General features: G+C 36.6%; 1 protein-coding gene across 1 annotated transcript in view; it reads right to left on the bottom strand.

Annotated features, from left to right (window-relative positions):
* Cadps2 (Ca++-dependent secretion activator 2) overlaps positions 1 to 27,420 on the bottom strand; it is a 436,304-nt gene that overhangs the window by 195,000 nt on the left and 213,884 nt on the right. The window contains exons 8-9 of the mRNA XM_013019914.1: positions 26,359 to 26,470; positions 6,363 to 6,502 (exon numbers count right to left, since the gene is read on the bottom strand). Of these exons, the coding sequence (XP_012875368.1) occupies positions 6,363 to 6,502; positions 26,359 to 26,470 (252 nt within the window). The remainder of the gene's footprint in view (positions 1 to 6,362; positions 6,503 to 26,358; positions 26,471 to 27,420) is intronic.

The raw sequence follows: 27,420 nt of genomic DNA, 5'->3' as shown, positions 1-27,420 counted from the left end.
ACTTTAAAGATTTTTTGTATTAATTTACTTTATTGTTATTGTAACAGTTAGATACAGAGGGATTACAACTACTCAAATGAGGTAATGAGTACATTTCCTTTCATACAGCATCTTCTGTTCCCTCATTCTCTCCCAGTCCCTCCATCTTGTCTCTACCCACGAGTTGTATTGTTCACTTTTATCAGTGTCAAGTGAGCTCCACTGCTGCATTTTTTACCCTTTTTCCCTTGAGTTCTGAACCCTTCCCCTGCCCTCCTGAAGATAAACACATGAATACACCATACATTAAAAAAAGAAGACAGGGGCTGAAGAGGTGGCTCAGTGATAGAGTGCTTACCTTGCATGCAGGAGGCCCTGGGTTCAATTCCTCAGCACCACATAAGTAGAAAAAGCCAGAAGTGGTATTGTGGCTCAAGTGGTAGAGCGCTAGCCTTGAGCTGAAATGCTGAGGGACAATGCCCAGGCCCAGAGTTCAGGCCCCAGGACCAACCAAAATAAATAAATAAATAAATAAAAAGAAGACAGAATCATCAAAGAATAAAAAATCAACTTATCTGACTCTTTCTGCTTGTCTTAGACATATGCTAGCACTTTCAAATAGGGAAACCATGGGACCTATGTTTCTTTGGGCCTGGCTTACTTCACTTAATATTATGCTTTCCAAGTCTTTCCATTTTCTAACAAATGGGGCAATGTCATTCTTTCTGATGGAGGCATAGAATTCCATTGTGTATATAGTTGATTTTAGGTGAAATGAACCCCAAGATATGGACTCAAATGGTTTTTCTTTCTTGCTGTTGTTTCTAACACATTTATAAGATGATTTCTTTGTTGCTTTGTATGTCCCTCCCCCACAGTATAACCCCTGTTTTCACTGTATTTGATGTTGGTATAATTTGGGGAGGGGAAGGGAAAAAACAAATTGTTTAAATAGGAATACAGGAGGACCCATCCCATTGCAACAATGAGATGTACAAGATGTTATGTCAAAAAGCGAACTTTACAACTTTGGGGGGGGAGGTGAGTAGGGATGGAAAGGGGAAACAAAGGAGGAGGCAACAATGCTTGATAAGAAATGTACTCATTACCTTGCTCATATAATTGTAACCCCTGTGTACGGTATTTTCACAATAAAAAACTTACTAATAACAAAAAATAAATAAAAAGAGAGAGATCTCATTTCCATATCTTGGAGTCCATTTTGGTTTATATGTATATGCATATACATACATATACACATATACACATATATGTACATATATGCATATTACTTTCTATAAATCTGAAGAGGTAGGTAGATTGTGAATTGTTTCTCTCCTAAGAGTATCCTCTTTTGATCTCATTGTATGTGAGGATCTAGAATCCCATATAATTTGTCATATCTCAGTGTCTTTTTATATATTTTTTATTGTAAAGATACTGTATAGAGGGGTTACAGTTATATAAATAAGTGAGTACATTTCCTATTGAGCATTGCTACCCCCTCCTTTGTTTTTCCCCTACCATCCCTTCCTTCCCCTTCTCCCCAACTCTTCCCTCCCACCGTCCAAAGTTGTAAAGTTCGTTGTCAATATGGTGTCTTGTACAACTCATTGTTACAATGGGTCAACCTGGATCCTTATTTCAGCATGTTGTTATTTCCCTTTCCCTCCCCAAATTAGAAAAAATGTATATACAAGATGCAGGGCACCGGAATCAAATACAGTGAAAACAGGGGTTATACCATGATATCCCAGTCTTTTAGATCTAATTTCCACATGTCAGAGAAAACATGTGCTATTTGTCTCTCTGAGCTTGGATTACCTCAGTTAGCATGATTTGTTCTAGTTCCATCTATTGCCCTGCAAATGACATTTAAAATAATATTTTATTTTATCATAAAGGTGATATACAGAGGGGTTACAGTTATATGAGTAATGAGTACATTTCTTGTTCAACAGTGTTACCACCGCCATCATTTTCTCCCACTTTCCCTCCTCCCCAGACTTCCCTCTACCCCCAAGTTATAAAGTTCACTTCCAACAGAGTATCTTGTATTGCTGTTGCATCCCATTGTCCTTTGTTTCATCATTTTGTAATTCCCCTTCCCTTCCCTAAATCAGATAAACATATGTATATGACATAGGGTACCAAAAAAACCCAACAACAATGGCAACAGGAGAAAAATCAAAATGGAAGAAACAAGAAAAAAGAAATAACTTCACATAGTACATTAAAAAAAAAAGAGAAAAACTGATGTGTCCATATCTTGGAGTTTGTTTCAATTAGCATCATTTATATGGTCATATGTACACAGTTATTGAGCTATGGTGATCCTCTGCTAGGACTATCCTAGATGTATACTGATTATTACAAATGAGGGAAACCATGGAGCTTTAGGTCTGGCTTACTTCACATAGTATGATTTTTTCCAAGTCTTTCCATTTCTTTATGAATGGGGTGATGTCATTCTTTCTGATGGAAGCATAGAATCCCATTGTGTATATATACCATAGTTTCTTGATCCATTTATCTACCGAGGGGCATCTGGGTTGGCTCCCTATCTTAGCTATGGTAAATAATACTGTAACGAATGTAGTTGTGCTGGTAGCTTTAGTGTGGCCTTGTTTGTGATCATTTGTGTAAAGGCCCAGGAGTGGGACTGCTGTATCATAAGGGCTTAGTCATTTGGGGAACCTCCATACTGATTTCCAGTTGAACCACTTTGCATTCCCACCAACAGTGTAGTAGCATTCCCTTTCGGCCATCAACATCTGTTACGATTAGATTTCTTGATAATGGTCATTCTAACCGGGGTGAGGTGGAATCCAAATATAACTTTGATTTGCATTTCTTTTTAAAAAATTATTTATTTTTGTCAGTCATAGGGCTTGAACTCTAGGCCTGAGTGTTGTCCCTGAACTCTTCAGTTCACAGTGCCACTTCAGGTTTTCTGGTGGAGATGAGTTTCTCAGGCAGGCAGTTGTTTCTTTAAGTCTTTAGCCCACCCCAAGATAGAGACACAAGAGAGTTTATCTTTCTTGCTGTTCTTTTTAATGTATTTATAATTTACTATGTGATTTTTGTTTGTTTGTTTCTTTGTATCTTCTTTCCCCATAGTATAACCCCTGTATTTGATTCCAGTGTCCTGCATCTTGTATATACATTTTTCTAATCTGGGGAATGGGAAGGGAAATAACAAAATGCTGAAATAAGGATACAGGATGACCCATTGTAACAACAAGATGTACAAGACGCTATGTTGAAAACCAACTTTATAACTTTGCGGGGAGTTGGGTGGGAAGGAGGAGTTGGAGAGGAAAGGGATGGTAGGGGGAAAACAAAGAAGGGTTAACAATGTTTGACAGGAAACAGACTCATTACCTTGCTCATGTAACTGTAACCCCTCTGTACAGTATCTTTACAATAAAAACATATATTTTAAAAAAGAAAAAAGTCTCACAGGACTTTCTTGCCCCAGATGGCTTTGAACTGGGATGTTCAGATCTCAGCCTCCTGAGTAGCTAGGATTACAGGCAGAGCCACCAGTGCCAGGCTACGATTTGCATTTCTTTTATGGAAAGAGATGTGTCTATTGGCTATTCTTATTTCATTTCAAGTGAAGTTTCCTTTTAATTCTTTAACACGTTTATTAATGGGGTGGTCTTTTTTTGAGGATTTGTTATTGCAAAGTTACATTTTTTGAGCTTTAGGTGTATTTTTGATACGAGACTCTTGTCTGTTATATAGCTAGTAAAGAGCTCCCAATCTGTGAGCTTTCTATTTCTTTTTCTAGCTACGCAAATGACATTTTTCATTTGTTCTAATGGCTGTATAAATTTCAATTGTGTAGAGTTAACATAATTGTTTTTGGATCTACTCAACTACTGTGAGGCATCTGAGCTGTTTACATATCTAGGCTGTTGTGAATAGTGGGACAATGACATGGATGTGCAGGTGTCTTTATCATACTTTGGCTCATGATGGTCAGGGTAGAGACCTAGGAGTAGTATGGCTGGGCCATAGGGATGTCCATGTTTAGTTTTTTGAGAACCCTCCAGACTGCTGTCCAAAGAGTTTGTACTAGTTCACATTCCCACTAGTAGGGAACGAGGGTTCATTTTTCCCCATTTGTTGTTCAGATTCACAATGTTGGCCAGACTAATTGGGGTGATATGGATCTCAGAGTGGTTTTGACTTCCATTTCCTTTATGGCCAACAACAAATAGCCAAAGCAATTCTAGGCAAAAGAAAGTAATGCAGGTGGTATCACAATACTACATACCTGTAATAACAAAAACAGTGATCAATGGGACAGATTAGAAGACCCATTAAAAAACTACTTACAGTTATCTTGTATTTGATAAAGGAGTCAAAGAAATACAGTGGAAAAAATAGGGTCTTCAATAGTTGGTATTGGGAAAACTGGCTTCCAAATGCAGAAAACTAAAAGTGGATACCTGTTTGTCACCATGCACTAATATCAATTCAAAGTGGATCAAAGATCTCACCATTAGCCCTAAAACTGAAATTACTGCGAGAGGGAGCATGAGAAATATTAGAACTTACAGGTATTGGAAGAAACTTCTTGAAAAGAGTTCCAAGGGATAGAAGACTTGACAAGTGAGATTACATCAAAATAAAAAGTTTCTGCACAGAGCAAGACATAGTTACTAAACTGGAAAGACAGCCAACAGATTGGGAGATCTTTACCAGCAAGACATCAGACAAAGGCATAATATCTAAAATATACAAGGAGCTCAAGAAGCTAACCCCTCCCAAATCTAATAAATGAATCACTAAATGGGCCAGGGAGCTAAGGAGAGACTTCTCAGAAGAGGTAAGAATGGCAAAGAAGCATATAATCACAGTAAAGTGTAAACATAGTAGCTCCTATAGCAGGTCTTTGATGATCTCTCTTGCTTGGATCAGGTGGAGTGCCCACTACATGTCTGCTACATCAATTGATGGTGACTACTGTAGACGGATGAAAGAACTCTAAATGTTAAATCCTAGTATCTGCCTTTGCATTATGAGCTGGGTCTCAGAATTTAACTTGCAGTAATAGTAAAGATGCCATTATACAGGCTACCCAAATTGTAGTCTCCTCTCTCTCTAAGATATATCTTTCCCTTTGGTAAGATCTGTCCTGAAACTGTACACACTGCTCTCAAAAATCAAGGAAGGCATAGTATAATGTTACCCCAGCAGCAGAACTGCATCAGGATGTCCCCCCAATCTCTTTTGTCTTATTCTCTCTTTCCTTCTTTTTCTTTCTTTCCTTCCATTTCTTTTTTTCTTTCCTTCCCTCTCTTCCTCCTTCCCTCCCTCCCTTCCTTCCTTCCTTCCTTTTACTTTCTTTCTCTCTTTCCTGGCCTTGGTGCTATTCTTCAGCTTTTTGTTCAAAGTAGCATTCTACCACCACTTGAACCACAACTCCAGGAGTCTCATGGGCTTTCCCGCTCAGGCTGGATTTGAACTGTAATCCTCAAATCTCAGCCAGCCTCCTGAGTAGCTAGGACTATAGACCTAAGCCACTAGGGCTCCCTTCTTTGTTTTTCTTAATCACTATCCAACCAGCTGACCTTTCTGGTAGGAATGAACTTTCCCAGACTGCTAAATGCGATGTATATTCAGATGAGCTATTTCAACAACTGCTTCTCTCTAGCAAGAAAAATGGTTCCATTGTTTCCTAATAATTATACCTCTAGGGTGGGATTTTTCCAGGCGGAAGACCTGAAGTGTTCATCTGAGAAAGACCTGGATTTCTGGCAACTCATCTTACTTAAGATTTCTACAGATAAAAAAGAAAAGAAGGTTGGCAGAGATGAAGGTTGTTTTGGACCATGGCAATCCCCAGGGAAGAGGTCCTGAACTTCTGCTTATCTAACAGCCACAGTCTCCTCAAGTATTGATTTGTTTTCACTCACAAGTTGGACAAATACTTGCATTGTCTGTCAGAACTTATCCAATCTGCTGGGTTCTGTGTCAACTTCCCTTTCATAATCCTATGAAAGGCTAAACTATTTCTGGGGACCTGAATGCCAGGCTTGTTTCACCTAAGCGTACTTGCATTGTAACAATATTTCTCAAAAATTATCTACACACATCTTAATCAGTATGGCTGATGTGTGACACCAGCATAATCAATATCAATATCATGTCACGATGCAGACAAACAGTAGAATTAAGTAAATATTCATGTATTTGACTACAGAGGAGTCTGTCAACCTAAAAAGATAATGACATTTCATATATCTGTCAGCTTAAAAACATTCCCTGTGAAAGGCTGATATACTGGCTTCCTCTCTAAACTGACCACAGTATACACCACAATAGAGTCCAGTGATTTAAGGGCAAAACATTTTCAAATACAAACTTACCCACTATGTTTCATATGTGGTGGTTTATCCATTCGGACTGCCAGTTTGATTTTTAAGTCATTGTCTTGACTATTTTTGGGCACAATCATTTGGTGCAATTCAGCTGTCTTGGAGCTATTGGAAGTTGGGTACAGTATTACCTGTAAGGGACAAAAAAGAAACATTTGAGTGCATGATACAGAATCTGTGAATTACAAAGGGAATTATTCCTGCATGTTTTCCTAGTTGAAAAGAAGATGCGACAACCCAAATGTGTCTTACAAACCACTGGATTCCCACCCACAATAGCAGATGGATTTTCAATACAGTTTTATTTATTTTTGACAAGTGTGTGCTTTCACATTATCACATAATGAGTTTTCTTCCTGTGTCACTTCATAATAAATTAATAGCACAACAAGCAACAGTTGAATTGACAGTTGAAAAATACTTCATGGGCACCTATAATTTCAAGGCTACGCTAAACTCCTCAGGCTAAAGAAGTCCAGAAAGAAACACTATTTGAAATTACAGATAACATGCTTAAGAAGCAAAACCAATTATCAAAGCTCTACAAATTTCATATTTTAATCTTTTCACTGTAAAACAGTATTAAAAGATATCAACTCAATTACAAATGGAAAAGAACGATTATAGCACATTTCCTGATCTAGATCAATACCCAATAAAGACTACATTTCTGAGTAATATGTTTTCAGAACTATCAAAATGATATTATAATGACTGAAACAAAGTAATTATTTTTCATAAACCTGCCAACTTGCTAAGTGATCAATTCATAACACTTCATTTTACAAAGCCAACTGAGGAAAGAAAAAGCCTGTTCTTTAGATGGTAGGTGCTGTATAGGAAAAGTGAAACAATATATTAGCCTTTTCTATTTAGCCTTGACATCTTTTAAACACAGCCCTAGCTAAGCTTTAATGGACATTTTAAAAATGGAAGCACTATAATCCTAGAAGTCAAAACAAAGACATGGAGAACAGCACTTTATAATTTATGCCATTCTTGTCTTACACGAGCAAGAAAAGTATATCAATTTGAAGTAAAGATATGAATGAGAGACTTAGAAATGTGCTAAGGTATACCGGAATGTTCTAAAATTGAAAAGGCAGCTGAATTTATTATGCCTTTAACCTTCCAAATATCTTTATTTCCCTATATTCAGAACAACAACAACAATAACAACAACAAAAACCAGGTCCTCTTTCTTTCTAGGAAAAGCAACCTGATTAGAAAATCTCAAACTATTCTGTGTATGAGTGTTAAATGTATCTACACTCAATCAATCAATTAATATTCAAAGACTAACAGATCTACACATTCTCCACAACTGTACAGCAAGTATAGCAACTTAGAACACCTTTTCCTTCTCTCTACCCATCTTCTTCAAAACTTGGTATTTGAGCACAAGCCACCTACAGACTACATTCACTTACAAATCTTTCTATGCTTATATAAAATTGGAACGATTCCAACTCTAAAAGTCTTATACAAGAAGAGCACATTAAAAAATTTTGACAAGGGCTGGGAAGGTGGCTCAGTGGTAGAGCACTTGCCTTGCATGCATGAGGCCCTGGGTTCAATTCCTCAGCACCCCATAAGCAAAAAGAAAAAAAAGCCGGAAGTAGCGCTGTGGCTCAAGTGGTAGAGTGCTAGCCTTGAGCTGAAGAGCTGAGGGACAATGCCCAGGTCCAGAGTTCAGGCCCCACAACCCGAACCCCCAAAATTTTTTTGACAATTTCTTTTTTGTAAATTTTATTTTATTGTAAAGATTTTATACAGAGGGGTTACAGTTACATGAGTGAGGTATGAGTACACTTCTTGTCGAGCATTGCTACCCCCTCCTTTTTCTCCTACTATCCCTTCCCTCTTGTTCTCTAAGTGCTGACCACAGGTTACCCAATGGGGTTGCCTCCAAAGTACAAGCTCATGCTACTACTGAGTGTTATCATTTCTGCCATGTTTCATTTTTCTGATGGGCAATTTGGAATGAAGTCAGTGGAAGGGTTTATTTTTCTGTTCTTTTCCACTACATAAACATCTGAGTACTTCTTATGTGGATGCACATGAGAATGAAAGAATATGCATGGCTGAGACTCCCTCATAGCCTTTTATCTTCATAACTTTCTGCTCTGGTATTAGAACTTCTTTCCACTATCCTTCTATGCTTGAGATACAAAAGCAATTCCTGATTTTGATAGTTTGGGGCTCCATATGGCTTCTCTGTTCTGTCATAAGTATGTCTAGTTGCCTGTGTTAAACTCACTCCATTTTGAAAGACTTTTGTTTTCCTGGACAGACTTGACTTAGAAACATATGTTGAATACAGCCTTAAAAATGGTCTGTAAAATTGCACAAGCAGAAAATGGGAACACATCTTTGTGTGGTCTAGTCATGGATGATATTAGACAAGGAAGAATTCTCCACATGAAGAACTCAATCATTTGACTGCATGCTTCCTATGGGATAATGTACAAGAAACACACACATATATATGTATATATAAACATTTTTTTCAAACAGGTTATCTGAAATCTTCCCTTTTGATCCCATCCCAGCATAAACTTTCCATTTCCCCATCAGGCCATCCCTTAGCAAGCTGTGTCTTTATCCTTCCTGCCTTTGCCCTAGAGACTACAGGACAAGGACGTTCTTTTCTGAAAACACAACAGAGGTCTAATCGAGGGACCCTGAACACTTTCAGCGGGGAGATCCTTCCACGATGTCCACGTGACAGGATTTCATTGTTGTCACTGGTAAATCACTGTGCATGCTTCCCATTTTCCTGTTTTTCAAATGGGAAAGCTTTCTCTGTTTCAATCAATGCTGCTTTACTGGATTTGTACGAGGGCTGAATAGAAAGAGGGCCTGCAATAATTCACATGGAGCACACTTCAGTTCCTAAGTTATTCAGCTGGGAAGAACCACAGCTAAGTGTGATAGAAATGTTGGACTAGATGTAAGGATGAGAGAGGACTTGGGGCTGCTTCCCTCGAGCAGAGATGAAAGTGTTCAATGGAAAGGATGAAGGGCAACAAAACTATGTCACAGCTGAAGGCTGAGCCAGGGCAGGTCAAGTAGTTGTCCATTGGACTCAAGTTTTTACTAGCATAGAGCTGTCGTTAGTAAGTGGCTGATTAGCTGAAGATTGTTTCCTGGCTCCTCCCCGCTCTAAGGAGTGATGTGTGAACAGTCTGCCAAAGGTATGTGAGATATGGCAAGAGTCACTCTGGGGAAAAGTGATTAAGATATTTATCCTTCATCTTTCTTTGCTCCTATGTCAAGCAAAAGTAGAGAAAACAAATGCCACGGGAAGTTAAAGAGACATACAATGGAAGAAAGAAGAACTCTGAGTCTCCACATGGAGGAAGAAGGCCATTCTCCCTCTAGAACACCCATAGTCAACTGCTCTACAGGAAATACTGTTTTGAACTACTGAAATGGGGTGACTTGCTTGTTACAGCATCTAGCAGAGTTTCAACTAGAATATTAAGACACTACCTTGCTCTGTAAGTCTTTCACTAGTGAATAAGGATAAGAAGTTCTACTTCATTAAGATATTTCACATACAATGAGGTTTTTGCCTAGTGTTGATGATCAGAATAATCAAAATGGTTTACTAGGAAAACACTTGTAAAATCCTCCTATAGCCAAGGTTTATGCCTAAACTAAATTGTAGCTCCATACAAAACAGTTCACTTCTTACATTATTTAGCAAACTACTTGGTTCTTTGCTATTTATTCCTCTTAACCTTTCTTTATACATTTCTGCTTCTAGCTTATTTTTGTCACCAACACTTTAAATGTCTTGTCAGTTAGTATGACACAAAATTTTTACAATTCCTTATTTTAAATATTAAGTAAATGCATCTTTTTCATAATAAAATGGCAACATTTCTTGAAATCCTTGCTAAGATGTAGTTAAAAACACAAAATCATTTTTAGACTTTGTTTTAAAGAATACTTAGAAGACAAAATGATGTAATGTGTGTGTATATATATATATACACACACATATATGTGTGTATGTGCACACAAACAAATATATATATATACAGATATGTTAAGTGTAGTATGGGGCTCAGAAGGATCTTCCTCTTAATGTACTTCTATAAATTGGCATTTGTAAGCTGCTTTTCTTCTAGTGAGATACCTTGATTAAAGCCAACCCAGGAATAGTTGTTTGTATTCCACATCTAAATTTTTTGACCAACAAATTTATAATTGAAAGCTCCCCAACTCTTTTTCAATTAACAACTAAAAATCAAAAGCAAGAAAGTACAATGAGGAGAAAGTTAGAAAAGCAGAGCATGTAGGTAAGCAATTTACTGCTTTTCCCCACAATTTCTTCTAAAGGAACAACTTTCATTTGGAGATCTAAAGGGATAACACTTACATGGCAGACACAAGAGGTCCTAAAACAGACATAAGGACTGTTGGAAGTAAATACCTTCCAGTACATCTGATGCTGACATTGCTACTACCCACCACCCCATGTTCACAGGTCCTTCCACAACTTGGTTGTTTTGGTCCAGCTTGGTTGTAACCTGGACTGGTTTCCATGGCTTACCACCAAGAGAACTTCAATCAATATAAACAGTCATTACATCAAAAAATTTGTTTTTGCTATGTAATTTCTCTTCAAGTCCTAAAAGCTAAGGTGACAATTCTCATGATCAATTTCCGGTCCACAATTGGGATCAGAAGCCAAAGAGGTAAAAGAAAACCAGGTTCTAAGAGAAAAGAGTTTCCAGGAATATGAAGTGGACCCCAGGACAAAATGTCGTTCTGGAGTGGACACACTATCAGAATTGAGAGGCTGCTGCTCAGTGGAGGGACACGGCTGCCAGTCCCAGCTTGAACAAAGGGAGATGAACCAATGCTTCAAGGGACAGATTCTTTTTGAGGAGGGAAGAATTGGCTCAAGTGTTAAGTGGGCAAGCTCAGGCAGGTTGAGTGATGCTATTGCAGCCAGAAAATTCTCTGTGGGCAAAGGTTGGACAGAGGATGAGGGCAGAGCCAGCTAGGTAAGTTGAAAAGGAAATGGAAAGCCTGCATATATGGATAGGATCCAAAGGGAAAACTAGAGATAGACTGTAAGTAAATAAATGAAATTATAAAATAAAAGCTTTTGCTATGGATTGTATACACTCAAATGTTGGCAATTGATGATTTTAAGCAGGGAATTGACATATTTAAATTTCCATACTTTTTTTTCTAACTGTATCCACATTAGAGAGGAGTCATTTGATGTTTGGTCAAGTGTCTTCATATCCAAGCTGAGATGAGCTGGTCTTTAAAAACACATCTTGAAAGCAGAGTGAGAACAGAACAGATGAACAGCGATTATCTGAACTCATATTTAGGTTTTCGTTAAACTTTTTTTTTGGCTTACAATCATGTCCTTGAAGCAGAGTATTTTAAGCTACTGCCTGCGGGGACATCTCAAGAGAACAGTACCATCTCTGTGAGAGCCTGACACCTATCTTGGTGAGAAACCTTGACTTAGGTTCAGTGAACACCACCCTAAGTTTTTGTTTCTTTTTTAAGCATGTACTCTTTGATTCATGTAAATTAACTGTGCACAGAGGTTTTTCCGTGGCATTTCCATATGTGCATATGATGCATTTTGATCAAATTCACCACCTTTATTACTCTTATACAACTGGCAGACTTTTGCGTGTAACAATTCATGATTGTTCTGTGAAGCTTCTTGAGAAATTAAGACCTTGAGAAAGTGCACGTTGTGAAAGGACTAGCTAAATGTCCTTCATTTCACCCACATTTTTACTTAGTAGATATTAATAACTAGCACATATTCTCTCTAATCTCGAGTGCCCGGAGTATGTGTAAGAGATGAATTGGGCAATTTTTTTTTCTGAGAGAAATTGACATCATTCCATTGTAACGTTTTCCAGTATTTTAATATACTGGAGGTGGCCTGGTCTAAAATTATTTCTCCTTTGATTTAATATCACTGCTTCCTGTCCTACTTAGTTGAAACAAAGAACACCTGCTCACCTTGGCTAACATAATGCTCTTTTGTATACTAAAAGATTAGCATAGAGTCTTCTGTCAACTTCATTGTCTGGTTGCTAAATCTACTTCCTTTTATTTTCCAGGCTGGAAAGGATCCTGGAATTTATAATACTGATTTGATCAAACTCCTAACCCCTTACCAAATGTGTACTTGGCCTAACAGTAAAGTCCATGTCTCCCTTCCTTCTAGTTTTTGCATTAAAAAGGCTGCTTTATTTGTTTGAAAAAAATGAAACAACAAAAACATATGATATTAATTGTGTTTGTTTGTTATTAGAGAAATTAAGATCCTTGTGATTTGCACAGAAGCTTAAGAATCAAGAAAAAAAATAAGGTGTGTAAAAAGATTCCTCTTTCTCTTTTTTGACATCTCTAATTTGAACCAAGTAGAATGAGTATTTTGTAGCATGTTGTCTATAGTCAATAGTGTAATTTCTCTAAGACACAGAGGGTGATTAAGCCAGAACCTTTAAGCCAATCAAAAAATATTTTATTGAAATTGCTCACTACAATGAAGTTATTAACATATCCATCTCTTCACATAACTAATTTTATTCCTTTAAAATTACTATTTTAATTTAGAAATAATAACTGTATATTTGTGAAGTACAAAAGAGAATCCTACACAGCCTTCAAAAAAGAGGAAGCTCTGTCAACTATAACACCATAAATGGAACTAGCGGGCATTTTGCTACGTGAAATAAGACTAGCCATATGATTTATGTGTGCACTCTAAAAAGGTTGACCTCAAGGAAATAGTAGAAAAGTGGTTGTCAAAGCCTGGGCAAGAAGAAAGTAGGACCAGATTACAGAACAGAACAGAGATACTGATCAAATATACCAAGTTGGAGTCATACTGTTATAAAAAAATATCTTTAAGCCACTCTCAGCCAGAGTTCATGTCACATTGTCTTGTAGACAACTCACCAAATGCCTTTTATTGGGGTTCTTGGCTGAATGGTTGGAAAGAGAGATGCTAAGAAACACTACACATGAATATCCAACCCTAAAATGGAAACTTTATTGAAGAGTAAGAAGCTTCCCAAAGGAAGTACTGCCAAAATTTGATATTAGAAAGCGATACTGGTAAATTTTAGAAGTTTCGTTATTTACTTGACAGTCTCTAAAAGTCAAGGAAACTCTCTCATTCTTGCATTTCTGGAATATGACATACACAATTCTAGCCTTCTTCAGTGCCTAGTTCCTAATCTCGAGTCTGTGTGCTAGAAGGAATTACACTAGCACATGGAATTAAAAATTGCCAATTGGGGCATTATCTTGTATTACCCAGTGGGTCCAATGTTCTCAAAAAGCGTCTAAAATGTTTTTATGGAAAAAGAAGGTAGAAAAGTTAGTGTAAGCACGATGTGACATTAAAAAAATTGGCTACACCAACAACAATGACAAAATATTTGGCTATTCATCGCTAGCCATAGAAATGAAAGGAGGCTATTAATCAAATATAGGCAGAATCCAGAAGCTAGAGAGGAAGAATAAAATGTTTCTTGTAGACTATCTAGAAAAGGATACACACCTGTGTAAACCCTGATTTTAACCCATAGAGGTTCATTTTGGAACTCTGACCTTCAAAATTATGTGTGTTGTTTCATGGTACTAAATTTTTTGGTAACTTGTTACAATAGCAACAAGAAGCTAATATATAGAGAGAAGAAGCTATGATTTATCTAAAAGGAAATTTAATTTTTAAGTGTCTTCTGCTAAGTATGTAATTTAAAGTTGTCCTTTCATTTAAATTTCTATCATTAGCTTTTCCTACTTTCTTGTGGGTTTATGAGCTTACTTCTGTCACATTCTAAAAGGACTGTAGGAGTAGAATCTTGTGAAAATATATAGCTTTTCTCTCACTTTGGTTTAATAAATTTAAACTTTTGACTTTCTTACAATAAAAATATTTAACAAATAATTAAGAATTCTCTCTTCTATTTCAAAACCTTTCAAAGAGCTTAAAAGAATGATCAAATATGCCAGTTGTTCTATTTTTCATGGCTCAACTAAAGATATTGGCCCTTTTACATCACTTTTATTGCTTGAATGTGTTGATTTCATACTTCTCCATGGGTGGAATGATATAGTCTTTCATAAGACTCATTAAGCTAGGAAAGCATCATTATTATTCTTGATGTATTGCCATTGGCCATAAATTATGAATTGTAGTAACCTTTACATTTACTTTCTAATACAGTTTCTATTAGAGGACACTGCATGAGCCACTTCATTATTTTTCTTTGTACTACCCTGGTTATAATAATGCCTGCCATTTAGGGAGACCCTTTTAACTGAGTGTCTCAGAGTGCTTTATGAAATTTAAATTAATTCTCACATCACCCTTAAAAGGGTAGGCATTATCTTGTTATGTAAATAACTTGACACTGAAGTTAAATGAAGTGCTAAGAAAAATTACTTCAAGGTAACAATACACACTTTCAATTTCATCTCCTCCCCAATCTAACACATTATTCCCTTATTTATTATGCCAAAATTACATGAATGAATTTACCTTTGTTCCTCACTTTTCATTCATCAGGTACTCTAAGAATCCTTACAGCCAAGTCAATTTCTGACAACATGAAGCGCTGAAGAGAGAGGAACAAATAATGTCTAACCTTGAATATCTTCAGCTGTATGCTTAAATAGAGGCATATGGTACATACAATTACAGTAAAAGATTTCAGGTTTGACTAGATAATTTACAAACTACAGATAACTATTAGTATTTATATTAAAAATCAACCAGCACTTTGAAGAGTGTAGGGGAATTTTTATTCTTAGTTTGAATGTGAAATCTACAGAAACTAAAAATCATTGCTTAAACAATTTGCAAAATTGATAATAGTATTGAAAACCTTTCCAAGCATACTCTTATATGTATGCAAATGAGTTAGCAGGCACTTAAACAATGGGGAAGAAAGAAGAATAGCAGGTACAGAATTTGGGTTATACATTTTCTTACCCTCAAAAAAGAAAAACAAATGAATTGAGACAGGTAGATGCTAAGAAAGGAGAATGAAGGGAACAAAGCCCAGGGAGAAAACTCATGGGCAGGATGAAGTCCCTTAGTTGCTTGTGGGCTCCTGATTACAATGGAAGAACCAACACCAGAATCAAAGTCACAAGCAAACAGGTCCCAGAAATTTCAGGCCCTCATGTCCAACAACCAGCTAATGTGAATCAAGTAGCATTGATTTAAGAGCTTTATTATTGACTCCTGTGATTTATGCAATACAAACTAGCAAGGAATGAGTACTTAACTTTCTAAACCACTGCTAAAGCAATTGAGATGGATATTCTTTTTATGCCTGTGGCTTTACTAAGGTATAAAATTTGTATGTTTATATTATACAGTATGACTGATATTCACCCAATAGTTATTGCTCTAAGTACCTGTTGAGAAGATTTAAAATCTGCTGCCTTTAACAAATTTCAAGAACATAATATATTAGTATTAATGATAATAGCAATGTACAACTGATCTCTAGAAATGACTTATTTTGCCTAATTAAAACTTTGTATCCTTTGACCAGTAACTCCACATTCAATCCAAACCCATGCTCCTGGAAACCACCATTCTATTCTCTATTTCTGTGAAGTTGATATATTCATTTAGGCTTCATAGAATGGACTTAAGGAGACTATGACTTCCTATTACAAATGTGTTACAGACAATACAAACTAAAATGTCACTGTTGGACCCAAACTATTTATTATTCTATGACAATCCCAGTTTATTAGTTGATTGGGGGATCTCAGACACTCAACCAAAAGGGATTCATTCAAATTTCTACTACTCTATTGTCTAGGATAAATGAAACTAAGTTAGATGAAATGTGTCAATTTTTTTCCATCCATCCTTCCAATATTAATTATATATGTACTGTGAGTCCAAAACTGCTAGAAAGACAGTGTCGGTTAGGATGAGAGTACATTGTAGGGTTTACTGTCACAGGGATGATGATGCACTAGATGCCCTTATGAATGAAGAATTTGTTCTGTCTCCTGCACCATAATTTCTTTATCTTCAATGTGAAGAATATATTGGAACAGATGAGCTACAGTATCATTTTGAACTTCAAATTTCACTAATAAACAAAACAGAAAAAGCCCCAGGCAAGAACTGGTTGGTCTTTTTGCTTAATTATAGATAATAGATCATCTCAATATAAATACTAAAAATTAAAATCAACAATGAAATGGATTTTCTTAAAAATCCAGCTGAGCAAACATCTTGAGTTTCACTAGCTTAGGAAGTACATTTTGCAACTAACCCAGGAACATCAATATGTAAATGAGAAATAGCCTCAAGTCACTTACTATCCAACTCTTAGCTGTTTTGCTCTAAAATTACCTATGAAACAAAAGGCACAGTTTGGCTATGTTATTTGTTTTGTGGTTCTAATAGTTGCAAAAGGATTAGCTTTGGTCTAGTGTACATATGTAAGACTTTCCTGTTTCTCCTTCCTGTATCTCCTTTCTCTTTTCTAAAACAATTAGGATTTTGTTCAAAGCAACAATGAGGTTAAAAAAAAAGATAAAATACCCTTAGATTTTCTTCCATCCAATTGATATAAGAAGACATGAAATAATTAGTAATAAATCTGCTAAAAGATATGTAAGTCTTGTAAACCAGAAACTAAGAAACTGCTATTATTTTAAAATAAGATCTACACAAATGGATGAATAAACTGTCCATGAAAATCAGAAAGCTCAATTTGTTAGTATGTCTGTTCTTCCTTAACTGATCTACGGATTCAGTGCAATCACAGTGAAAACCTTCCTCCCTCTCTTGTTTAACCTAAATTTGCTCTCCAGTTCTAAAATCCAGAAGGCAAAATGAAGCACCTATGGATAACAACAGCTTTCAAAAGGAAAGGGAAAAAACTCCAGGTTGGAAGATTTGTGACTACCTGATTTCAACACTATCAAACTAATTTAATCACGGCAGAATGGTACTGGCATCAAGACAGGAAAACAGATCAATGAGACAGAATAGACAGTGTAGAAACAGACCCAAAAGACATTTGATTTTTCAACAAAGGTGCTAAGTAAATTCAATTGGAAAATCCTTTTCCACTTACTGTGATAGAACAATTGGTTATTCATACACACAAAATATCGATTTTAATCAATACATAAAAGTTAATTAAAAATGGAACCAAACCTTAAGTGTAAAGATCTAAACCAATAAAATGCTCAGAAGAAAACAAAGCATTCTGAGTTGTACAACGATTTCTTAGACACAACATCAAGATTATGAGCCATGAAAGAAAAAGAAATCTTTAAGTTGGACTTCACCACAATTACAGATTTCTGTACTTTGAAACATACTGTTAAGAGAATGAAAAGAAAGTCAAAAGGAGAGGAAAATATTTAGCCCCTATGATCTGATAAAGGAGTTGTAAATTACATATTATGATCTTTCCAAGCTCAAAAGTAAGAAAACAAGATAACCAAAAACTGAGGGGGGAGGTATTTGAACAGATTCTTCAACATAAAAAGGTACATAGGCACCCCAAAAGATGTACCACATTGTTCGTGTAAGTTTCAGGGAGTAAAATTTAAAGCCACAATGAACTGCCAAGGTGTTCCTGCTATAGCTTATCCATGTAACATGTGTCCTACCTCAGACTGAGGGACAAGTCCCTTTTTGATGACACTTAGAAATGTCAGCTTTTCTTACCATAGTCACCTACAGGGGACCCCCATGCAAGATGCCCCTTTATGGCTTGCTCAGCCATAAATTTCCAGGTAATTTTACAGAGGAGCAATGAACTGATGTATGTATACTGTTCTGCAAAGTCAGAATGAGTCATCTCCTGTCATTCCTCAAAGCACGTGCTTTTACAAGCCAGATCCAACCACCATTAGAAAAACAAAACAAAACAAATTATTCAGAATTTGCACTAGAGATGGATTTTCTCTGGTCTTTCCCCTGTCTATATCCTGCTTCTTGTCAATAGTGTGGCAACTGACATTTAATTATTATTTTCTTCAATAATTAATTCATATGTGAAAGGATTTAAGCAGGAAAGAGATCTTTTCTGTGATTTTCAGTTTCAGAAAAGCTGTAACTCTATAGAACAACAAACATGAAGGTCTCCTGTGTACAGTGAGTTGACTTAGAAATACATGAAATGGAACAGAATTCCCATTCCATTTAATAGCAAATGTTGTGAGTTTGCTAGCTCATGCAGCAGTCACCTAGTGCTATGCTAATAAAATTGGACATTAAATTTTGATTTCAACTGGAAGAACATACTTGTGATTATGAGTTCACTGCCAGCTTTTCTAATGCTGGCAATTCTTTTGAAATACTCAAATACAAATTTTGTTGCAGCTAATACATGACCTAAAGTGATTTTCATCACTTTCGCTATATCCTTATTTGTAAAACACTACTCAATACAATGTTTAATGCTTATTCCTGACCTATTTCTTGATATGTTGAAATTCTACAATGATTAGTAATAAGCTACAATATTAGGGAGATAGTTTAAACTTATTATGGCCCACTTATATATACTAGCTATTTAGCCAAATATGCTATCTTTGGCTTGCAAAATTAATGATGTTTCTAACATATTAAAATAACCGAGAAACTTATAGGGAGACATAAAATTCTTTGTAGTTCTACATAAATTCAGAAGTCTACAAATAAAAAATATGTGTCCTGCCGGGCACTGGTGGCTCATGTGTGAAATCCTAGCTACTCAGGAGGCTGAGGTCTGAGGATTGCGGTTCAAAGCCAGCCCAGGCAGGAAAGTCCGTGAAACTCTTCTCTCCAATAAACCACCAGAAAAAAAAAAAAAGACGGAAGTGATGCTGTAGCTCAAGTGGTAGAGCACTAGCCTTGAGCTGAAGAGCTGAGGGACAGCGCTCAGGCCCAGAGTTCAAGCTCTACGACAGAAAAAAAAAAAAGTGTCCTGGAAAAGAAGAAAAATGAGAAAAGTTAGATTGACTGGAGTTCCTAAAATGTGTTCTTCCAGGAAGTCAGATCTTTGGACAAACCACAACAAAATTTGTCTCATACTAAATTTCAAAAACAAAAGAATGCACATTCTGATTACTTCTCAGAGAGGGCTCTTCTGATGTTCAAGAAAGAAAACTAAAGATAGTACTTGATTTAAAAAAAGATAAACATACAAGCTAAGTTTTACACAGTAAGATGTAACAAACTTCTTTCCTGAAAGGTAACAGTTCTCTTTCAAAGGATAATCACTTCAGTGAGGCTAATTAATCTTAATACTTAAAATGTGTAAGAAATGAACTACCACCTGCTGTTTCCGTATAGCATTTACATTTAAGGAAACAAAGTAACTGTCATTCTGACAAATTAGGTATGAACAGTTCAATGTTAATAAATACTATGTAGTAGAAACAGATTCTTAGGAAAGAAAGTTGAGTTAATACATAAAGTGAAAAATTCTAATTTTTATAGTATTATTACTTTCAACATGTGTATCTAAGGAATGAGTAAACTTTAACCTTTTGCTGTAGTCAATATTATTAAACCAAATTGAAATAAAGAGGTATTCTGACTATTGAATTAAAAAGGGAAATAGCTTTTCTGGTTTGTATGCTTCCCCATTTCCACTGAGATAGAAGAATAGCATCCTCCTGTTTGTAGCATCTTCTTGATGTGACAACAAAGCTAGGAACAGACAAGAGGTTCTCTCTCCACTGGCTTTCCGATAGGTCTTCAGTGCTGAGCATGGTAGTATACACCTATAATCCCAGCATTCAGGAGACTGAGGCAGAAAGATCGCGAGTTTGAGGCCATCTCTGGTTACATTAAAAGACCTTGTCCCAAATGAGAAAACACATGTATATATAAAACAATACTTCTAAAGCTAAATACTTTGTTAAACCCCCCTCAAATTTCTTTTGCAAGAATGGTGTTCTTACGCAAGGACACCCTTCAGAAAGTTAAATAGCTGACCACACAATTGTATTTGATCATTCATTCTGAAAGACAAAATGGAAACTAAACTGCCAAGAAAAAGATGGGATTTTAAATGGTATGTGAGGTAAACCTTGTTTTTCGGGACAAAATTATTTGGTGATTTTGCTAGGGCATAATGGTAATTGTGTTCTTGGAAAAAATACCTATTTTCCCTCCAGGTATTCCCTTACACCTGGTGGAAAGTTGGCTATCAATTCAGATGAAAAATCTCCATATGCCACCTTCATGTCCATAAATAGGTACTTGCACCTGCCATCTAGAAATTCATGTCCAGTACTTGCGGAAGAACATACCCTCTAATCAGTCAGAGCCGCTTTCAGTCTGAAACATTTCAGCTCTCTGTATGCCAGGGTCCATTTGCTTCTGGCTGCACTTCCCCCAGTCCCCACGTCTTAGTATCCATGATGGCATTTATACCAGAGGTTTCCAACCCAGTGTGCATTTCAGCATACCCTGCACAGAGCATAAAGTGCTCCTTCTTGGACATTCCCTAAAGTAAGGGAAAGTCTGGAACCCTGAAGTTAAGTCGGAAAAATCCTCCAGGGAGTGCTTTTGCTGTCAAAAGAGTATTTTTATAGCCATATTTCCTAAAGTAAAAAGAAATCATGCTAGTAAAACTTGCAAAATATAATGAAGATTAGCATTAAATGAATTACATAATTATCCAGAGATACATTATATAATAACTCATTAACAAGTAGAAATACATTAAGAGCCAGTGGGATTCAAATCATTCAATAGGTTTCAAATCATTGTATGGAATGATAAAAATAATATAAACTTGGTGTTATGTACAAACTGACTTCAGCTTAAATAATATTTCATTTCTGCTCTAAATTTGGAAACTTTAACTCCTCCACACGATGATTGGTAAAGTACTTTCCAATGTCCTCAAACTACCAGGTGTGTCCATGTAAGCATTTTGCAGGGAATTGACTTAACATCCTAAACCAAGTCTAAATGTTCACTCTTTCTGACTGGTCTTAACCATCCTGATTCTTTCCACATCTAAAATGGAACATTATCGTCATTCTCAAAGAGGATGACATGGGTTTATACTTGGAAGTGCAAGCAATAACAGCAGCCAATGAACCAATCAATGACAGAGCAGTAGAACTAGAAAAGAGAGAATTTGTATTTCATTATGTTCAGTTTAGAGACTAGGGCTCTGAGATCCAGAGATGAATAGCCCAAGATCGTACAGCCACCAAACATGTCAATGGAGTGACCCTCCCTAGTCTATGTAAAACTAATCAAATAAAAACCTTCAGCTAATTGCTAAGGATTATCTTACACATTTTATTCATAAAATCTTTGTGATTAAAGCAAAAACACACTGTTTTCATCATATATATGAGAAAAGCAGTTGTTTTAAATTTGGGTAGTGGAGATGCGTAGAGGTGGATGGATTCAGGAAATCTTATGGAAAAATAGACAGAACATGTACTTAGACTGGCTGTTAGGGTCAGCGAAAAAATGAGAGGGTTGACTGGATTACTGGCTAGGAAAAAAGCCTCCATGGAAGACTTTATAAGAGCATAACTCATAAGTTGTCATTTGGAAATATTTAGTTGGAGACATCTATTAGTAAGACCATTGGCAAGATCGAGTATGCAGATTAGAGGCCACAAATGTGAAGCCCCAAGAAATGAACAAGACTTTGAAAGTCCCACTGACACAAAAATGATCATTTTGGACTTACTGAGGTTATTGGTGGTTCTCAAATGGCAATGATTTTGCATACAGCCCAGGAGACATCTGGCAATGTCTAGGGACATTTTTGATTGTCTAGGTTGGGAGGTAAAGCAGTTTTTAACTAGACAGCCCACCAAAACAAAAGAGTGTCCAGGTATGATACTGCAGGCTCATGTCTGTAATATTAGCTACTCAGGAGGCTATAATATGGAGGATTATGATTCAAAGCCTGCCTAGGCAGAAAAGTCTGAGAAACGATTTCCAAACTAATCAGGAAAAAGCTGAGGAAGTGGTGCTGTGACTCAAAGTGGTAGATCACTAGCCTTGAGCAAAAAGGGCTCAGGGGCAGGGCTTAGGCCCTGAGTTCAAGCCCCATGGTTGACCAAAAAAAAAAAAAAAACTAGGAAAAAACTGACGGAGCCCTAACATGAGGTTCTAAGTTCAAACCCCAGTACAGGAAACAAATAGGATCTTGCGCAAAATAACACAGACATAAATGAATGTTGTTTTGAATGAAGGGAGCAAGGGAGCTACTATTCTTCAATATGTCATTGTATAGAAAATATATCCTCATGTTATCAATTTAAAATTATTTAATGATATTTGGCCAGTTAAGAAATAAATGTTAAAATATCTGAAGAGTCACTTCTAAAATCATATTTAAAATGGCTACTATTAAATAAGGAGAAATAGTTGCAGTTAGAAAGTAAGGTAAAGGACAGGAACTAGTGCCTCACACCTATAATCCTTGCTACTCAGAAGAGTGAGATCTGAGAATAGTAGTTTGAAGCCAGCCCAGGCAGGAAAGTTTGTAAGACTATTTCCAATAAACCAACAAAAAGCTAGAAGTGAAGCTGTGGATCAAATGGTAGACTGCCAGCCTTGAGTGAAAAAGCTAAGGAACACTACCTAGGCTGAGTTCAAGCCCAATTTATACACCCGAGAAAAATAAGATAATTCCTGTTAATATTTTAAATAAACATTTCTAATTCACAAATTCATAAAAATTGTATGTAATCTCTGAAGTTCTTCCACTGATTATGCTACACATATTGACTGAGTGAATTCATGTATGATTATATAAGCACATTCATGAATCAGCAGTGTAGCATATCTATACTAAACACATGCCAAGAGAACAGAAAAGGAAATTGGAAATTTGGATGCATAATCACAATCTCTATGGAAGTGGAAACATTCCAGCAGTATAACAGCGGTAGAGAGCAAGTAACTAAAATGAATAGAAATACTGAGTTTGAAGATTTTTTTTTTCCAATACAAAGTGCTTCTTAGGATCCTTCAACATCTGACATTGTGAAAGCTATTGTCCATCACCGGAAAATTACAAGTAAGATTTCTGAGAATTCACTCTCTGGAAAGTAGCTAAGAATATAGTCTTCACATCTGGCTAAGACAGAGTCACATTGCAGAAGACAGATTTACAGCCCACTCCTTGGAACAGGATTACTTCATAAATAAGAGAGTCCATAAACTTCCCCTACAGAGTGGTACTGAAATTGCTAATCTAACTAAAGATAACGCTTTTACTGTCATAGTGAGAGAACACTAGATCATGTAAACATATTATGAATGAAGAAATGAGAGTAAGGGGTAAAAAATGAGTGTTTAAAAATGTGTGAGCAAGACATTCTCATGATAAACAATGATGATGTGAGAGAAGAGAGAAAGAGAGAGAGAGACAAAGAGAGAGACAGAGAGACTTTACAATTAGGATAACCACAATGGGCATAAAAAGCAGAGGAGAAAGCCAGGCACTGGTGTAATCCCAGCTACTCAGGAGGCTGAGATATGAGGATTACAGTTTGAAGTCAGGGTAGGCAGGAAAGTCTGTGAGATTCTTATCCCTAATAAACTATTCAGAAAAAGCCAGAAGTTGCTTTGTGGCTCACATGTAAGTCTTGAGCAAAAAGAGGCTGAGGGGCAGCTGCCATGTTTTGAATTCAAGCCTGAGGACTGGCAAATGAGGAGAGACAGAGAGAGAGAGAGAGAGAGAGAATTTATGCAAGACTTCAATGTATATTCTAAAAAATTAAGAAAAGTAAGAAAAGGGATAGGATGGGAGGGATGGGTGAGAATATTTAAAGTGGTGACATTGATCAAGATGCTTAGTATTCATAAATTGCTTTGGTAAATGGCAACTCCATTGTACAATTGCTTAAAGATAATAGAAAACGGGTAGTGAAGATCTTCTCCCAACTCGTGGGCTTTCTATTGATCTTGCTAGTTAGGTCCTTTGCCATGCAGAACTCTGCAATGTCAGGCATTCCTGTTTGTCTAACCTTTCTTTGATTTGTTGTGTTTCTGGGTCTCTATTAAGAAAATTTCAGCTGTGCCAAGGAGACCTAGGGTTTCTCCTATTCCATCCTGTAATGTTTTCAGAGTGTCTGCTTTGACACCAAGGTCTTTGATACACTTGGAGTTGATTCTGGTGCAGGGTGATATATAAGGATCTAGCTTTAGTTTTCTACAAGTGATTAACCAGCTTTGCCAGCACCATTTACTGAAGAGGTTTTTAGATCCCTTATTGAAAATTAGACGGCTATAGGTCTGTAGGTTCATTTCTGGATTTTAAATTCCATTCCATTGGTCCAGAGGTCTGTTCTTGGGCCAGTACCAAACTGTTCTGAGGGTCTTATATCTAAAATATACCTAGAACTCAAAAAATTAAATCCCCAACAACAAATCTTCAAAGAAACAACTGCCCAATAAATAAGTGGGCTAAAGACTTAAAGAGAAACTTCTCTGAAGAGGAAAGAAGGATGGCCAATAGACACATAAAGAAATGCTCAACCTCTAGCCATAAAACAAATGCAAATCAAAACAACATTGAGATACCACCTCACCCCAGTTAGACTGCCTATAATCAAGAACTCTAATAACAACAGATGCTGGAGGGGATGTGGACAGAAGGGAACCTTATTGCATTGTTGGTGGGAGTGTAAACTTGTTCAACCACTTTGGAAAGTAGTAGGGAGGTTCCTCAAAAGACTCCACATAGAGCTCCCCTATGACCCACTTTTGGGCATTTACCCAAATGATCACAAACAAGACCACTCTAAAGCTACCAGCACAACTATGTTTATTGAATCATTATTTACCATAGCTAATATATGGAATCAACCGAGATGCCCCTCAGTAGATGAATAGATCAAGAAAATATGGTATATACACACTATGCCTCCATCAGAAAGAATGACATTGCTTCATTTGTTAGGAAAGACTTGGAAAAAAATTAGGTGAAGTAAGCCAGGCCCAAAGAAACATAGGTCCTATGGTTTCCCTTATTTGCAATAACTAGTATATGTCTGAGTCAAGCAGAAAAGTTCAGATAAGTTGATGTTAGGTGTAATGAACCCCAAGATAAGTATTCAAATGTTTTTCTTTCTTGTGATTGTTTCTAACATATTTATAAGATGATTTCTTTGTTGCTTTGAATGTCCCTCCCCCACAGTATAACCCATGCTTTCATTGTATTTGACGTTGGTATAATTTGTGCAGGGAAGGGGCAAAAACAAACTGTTTAAATAGGGATACAGGTGGACCCATTGCAACAATGAGATGTACAAGTCGTTATGTTGAAAAACGAACTTTACAACTTTGGTCGGGTGGGGGTTGGGGGGGCGGGGGGGGGAAGATGGGAAGCGATGTGAAGGGGAAACAAAGGAGGAGACAACAATGCTTGATAAGAAAATGTACTCATTACCTTGCCCATGTAATTATAACCCCCCTGTATGGTATTTTCACAATAAAAAAATTTTTTTAAAAGGTAATAGAAAAAGGAGGACGATGAAGACGAAGAGGAAGACAAATTAGTCATATATAAAGATGATCCTTTTAACCAAGGAGTGGAAAGAGGTTAAATGAGAATAACTTTTCATCATGAAGGGTAAGTTGATTCATGCCACTCACAGTTTAAAAAAATGTTTTAAAATTATCATTAAGTAGTTGTATGAGAAGTTTCAATTCATGTGTCAATTTATGTCCATTCACATTCCTGGTCAGAAAAACACATTCATGAAATAAATGATGGAATTTTGACTATAAGTTCATGGGTAACCCTAATTGCAAAACCTATCTTAATACTGTCTAATAATACAATTATGCTTAGTAATTTAGAGTCTTGAGTAGATTTATGGGAAATAACAGTGAATTTATATGGAATTTATACACAGCAAGCTCACCTACTGCTTCCTTATCCACTGTATCTTTGTATCAAATTAGCACTGTGCTACTCTGGAAATGGAGCTACACACAACTCACCCTGCCCAGCTCTTTATCCTCTAGGGCCAGAACACCGGTGCTTTCTGTGAAGAGCTTCACTTTCACCACAGGCCGAGGATGAGTGGTGGTGAAATCTCCTTGGGTTCCCCACCTGCAAAGAAGTAACAAAGATTTTAACATGCAGCATTAATTCTCCTCAGAATAGATGTGTCAGCATTAATTGTCCCCCAGAATAGATGTGTCTCTACAAAAGGCACATTAAGCAATAGAGAATCTTTTGTGGCTCACTGAGATTCTCATTGTTGCTTTTGTTTCTGACAGATGGCATCAACAAGGATAATAACAATAAGCGATGCTCAAAAAATTGGCAAGTTGGAGTCCAAAATGTGCTGTAAGAACTTAGGTTAAAGAATCATGAAAGCAGATAATTATTTTAATAATTAAAATGCAAATCCTAACATCATTTTTAATGAATTTTTGGGAAAATCATTACCAAGGGAGTGTTTACATTAAAGGTTCTATTCTTAAACACTGAAGGCTTTATTTTACCTCATTTGGAAAATACTTTACTAAACATCATCATTACTTTTTAAAAAGTGGGGACAGCTGGGTGTCAGTGGCTCATGCCTGTAATCCTAGCTACTCAGGAGGCTGAGATCTGAAGACCAGGGTTCAAAGCCAGCCCAGGAAGAAAAGTCTCTGTGAGAGTCTTCATTCCAATTAACCACTCAAAAGCTAGAAATGGCACTATGGCTCAAAGTGGCAGAGCACTAGCCATGAGCAAAAGAGCACAGAGACAGAGTCCCTGAGTTTAAGCCCAACGACTACCAACAACAACAAAAAGTGAAGGAAATAGAAGAGGCAATCCAAAAATTCATATGGAACTATAAAAGACCCCGAATAGCAAAAACGATCCTCAACAGAAAGGACAGTGCTGGAGGAATATCAATACCAAATTTCAAACTCTACTACAAAGCCATAGTAATCAAAACAGCTTGGTACTGGCACGAAAACAGACCTCGGGACCAATGGAATAGAATTGAAAACCCAGAAATGAACCTACAGACCTATAGCCATCTAATCTTCGATAAGGGAGCTAAA

Source organism: Dipodomys ordii, unplaced genomic scaffold, assembly GCF_000151885.1.
Source record: "Dipodomys ordii isolate 6190 unplaced genomic scaffold, Dord_2.0 Scaffold48, whole genome shotgun sequence".
Lineage (NCBI taxonomy): Eukaryota > Metazoa > Chordata > Mammalia > Rodentia > Heteromyidae > Dipodomys > Dipodomys ordii.
This window is presented reverse-complemented; position numbering and strand designations above follow the sequence as displayed.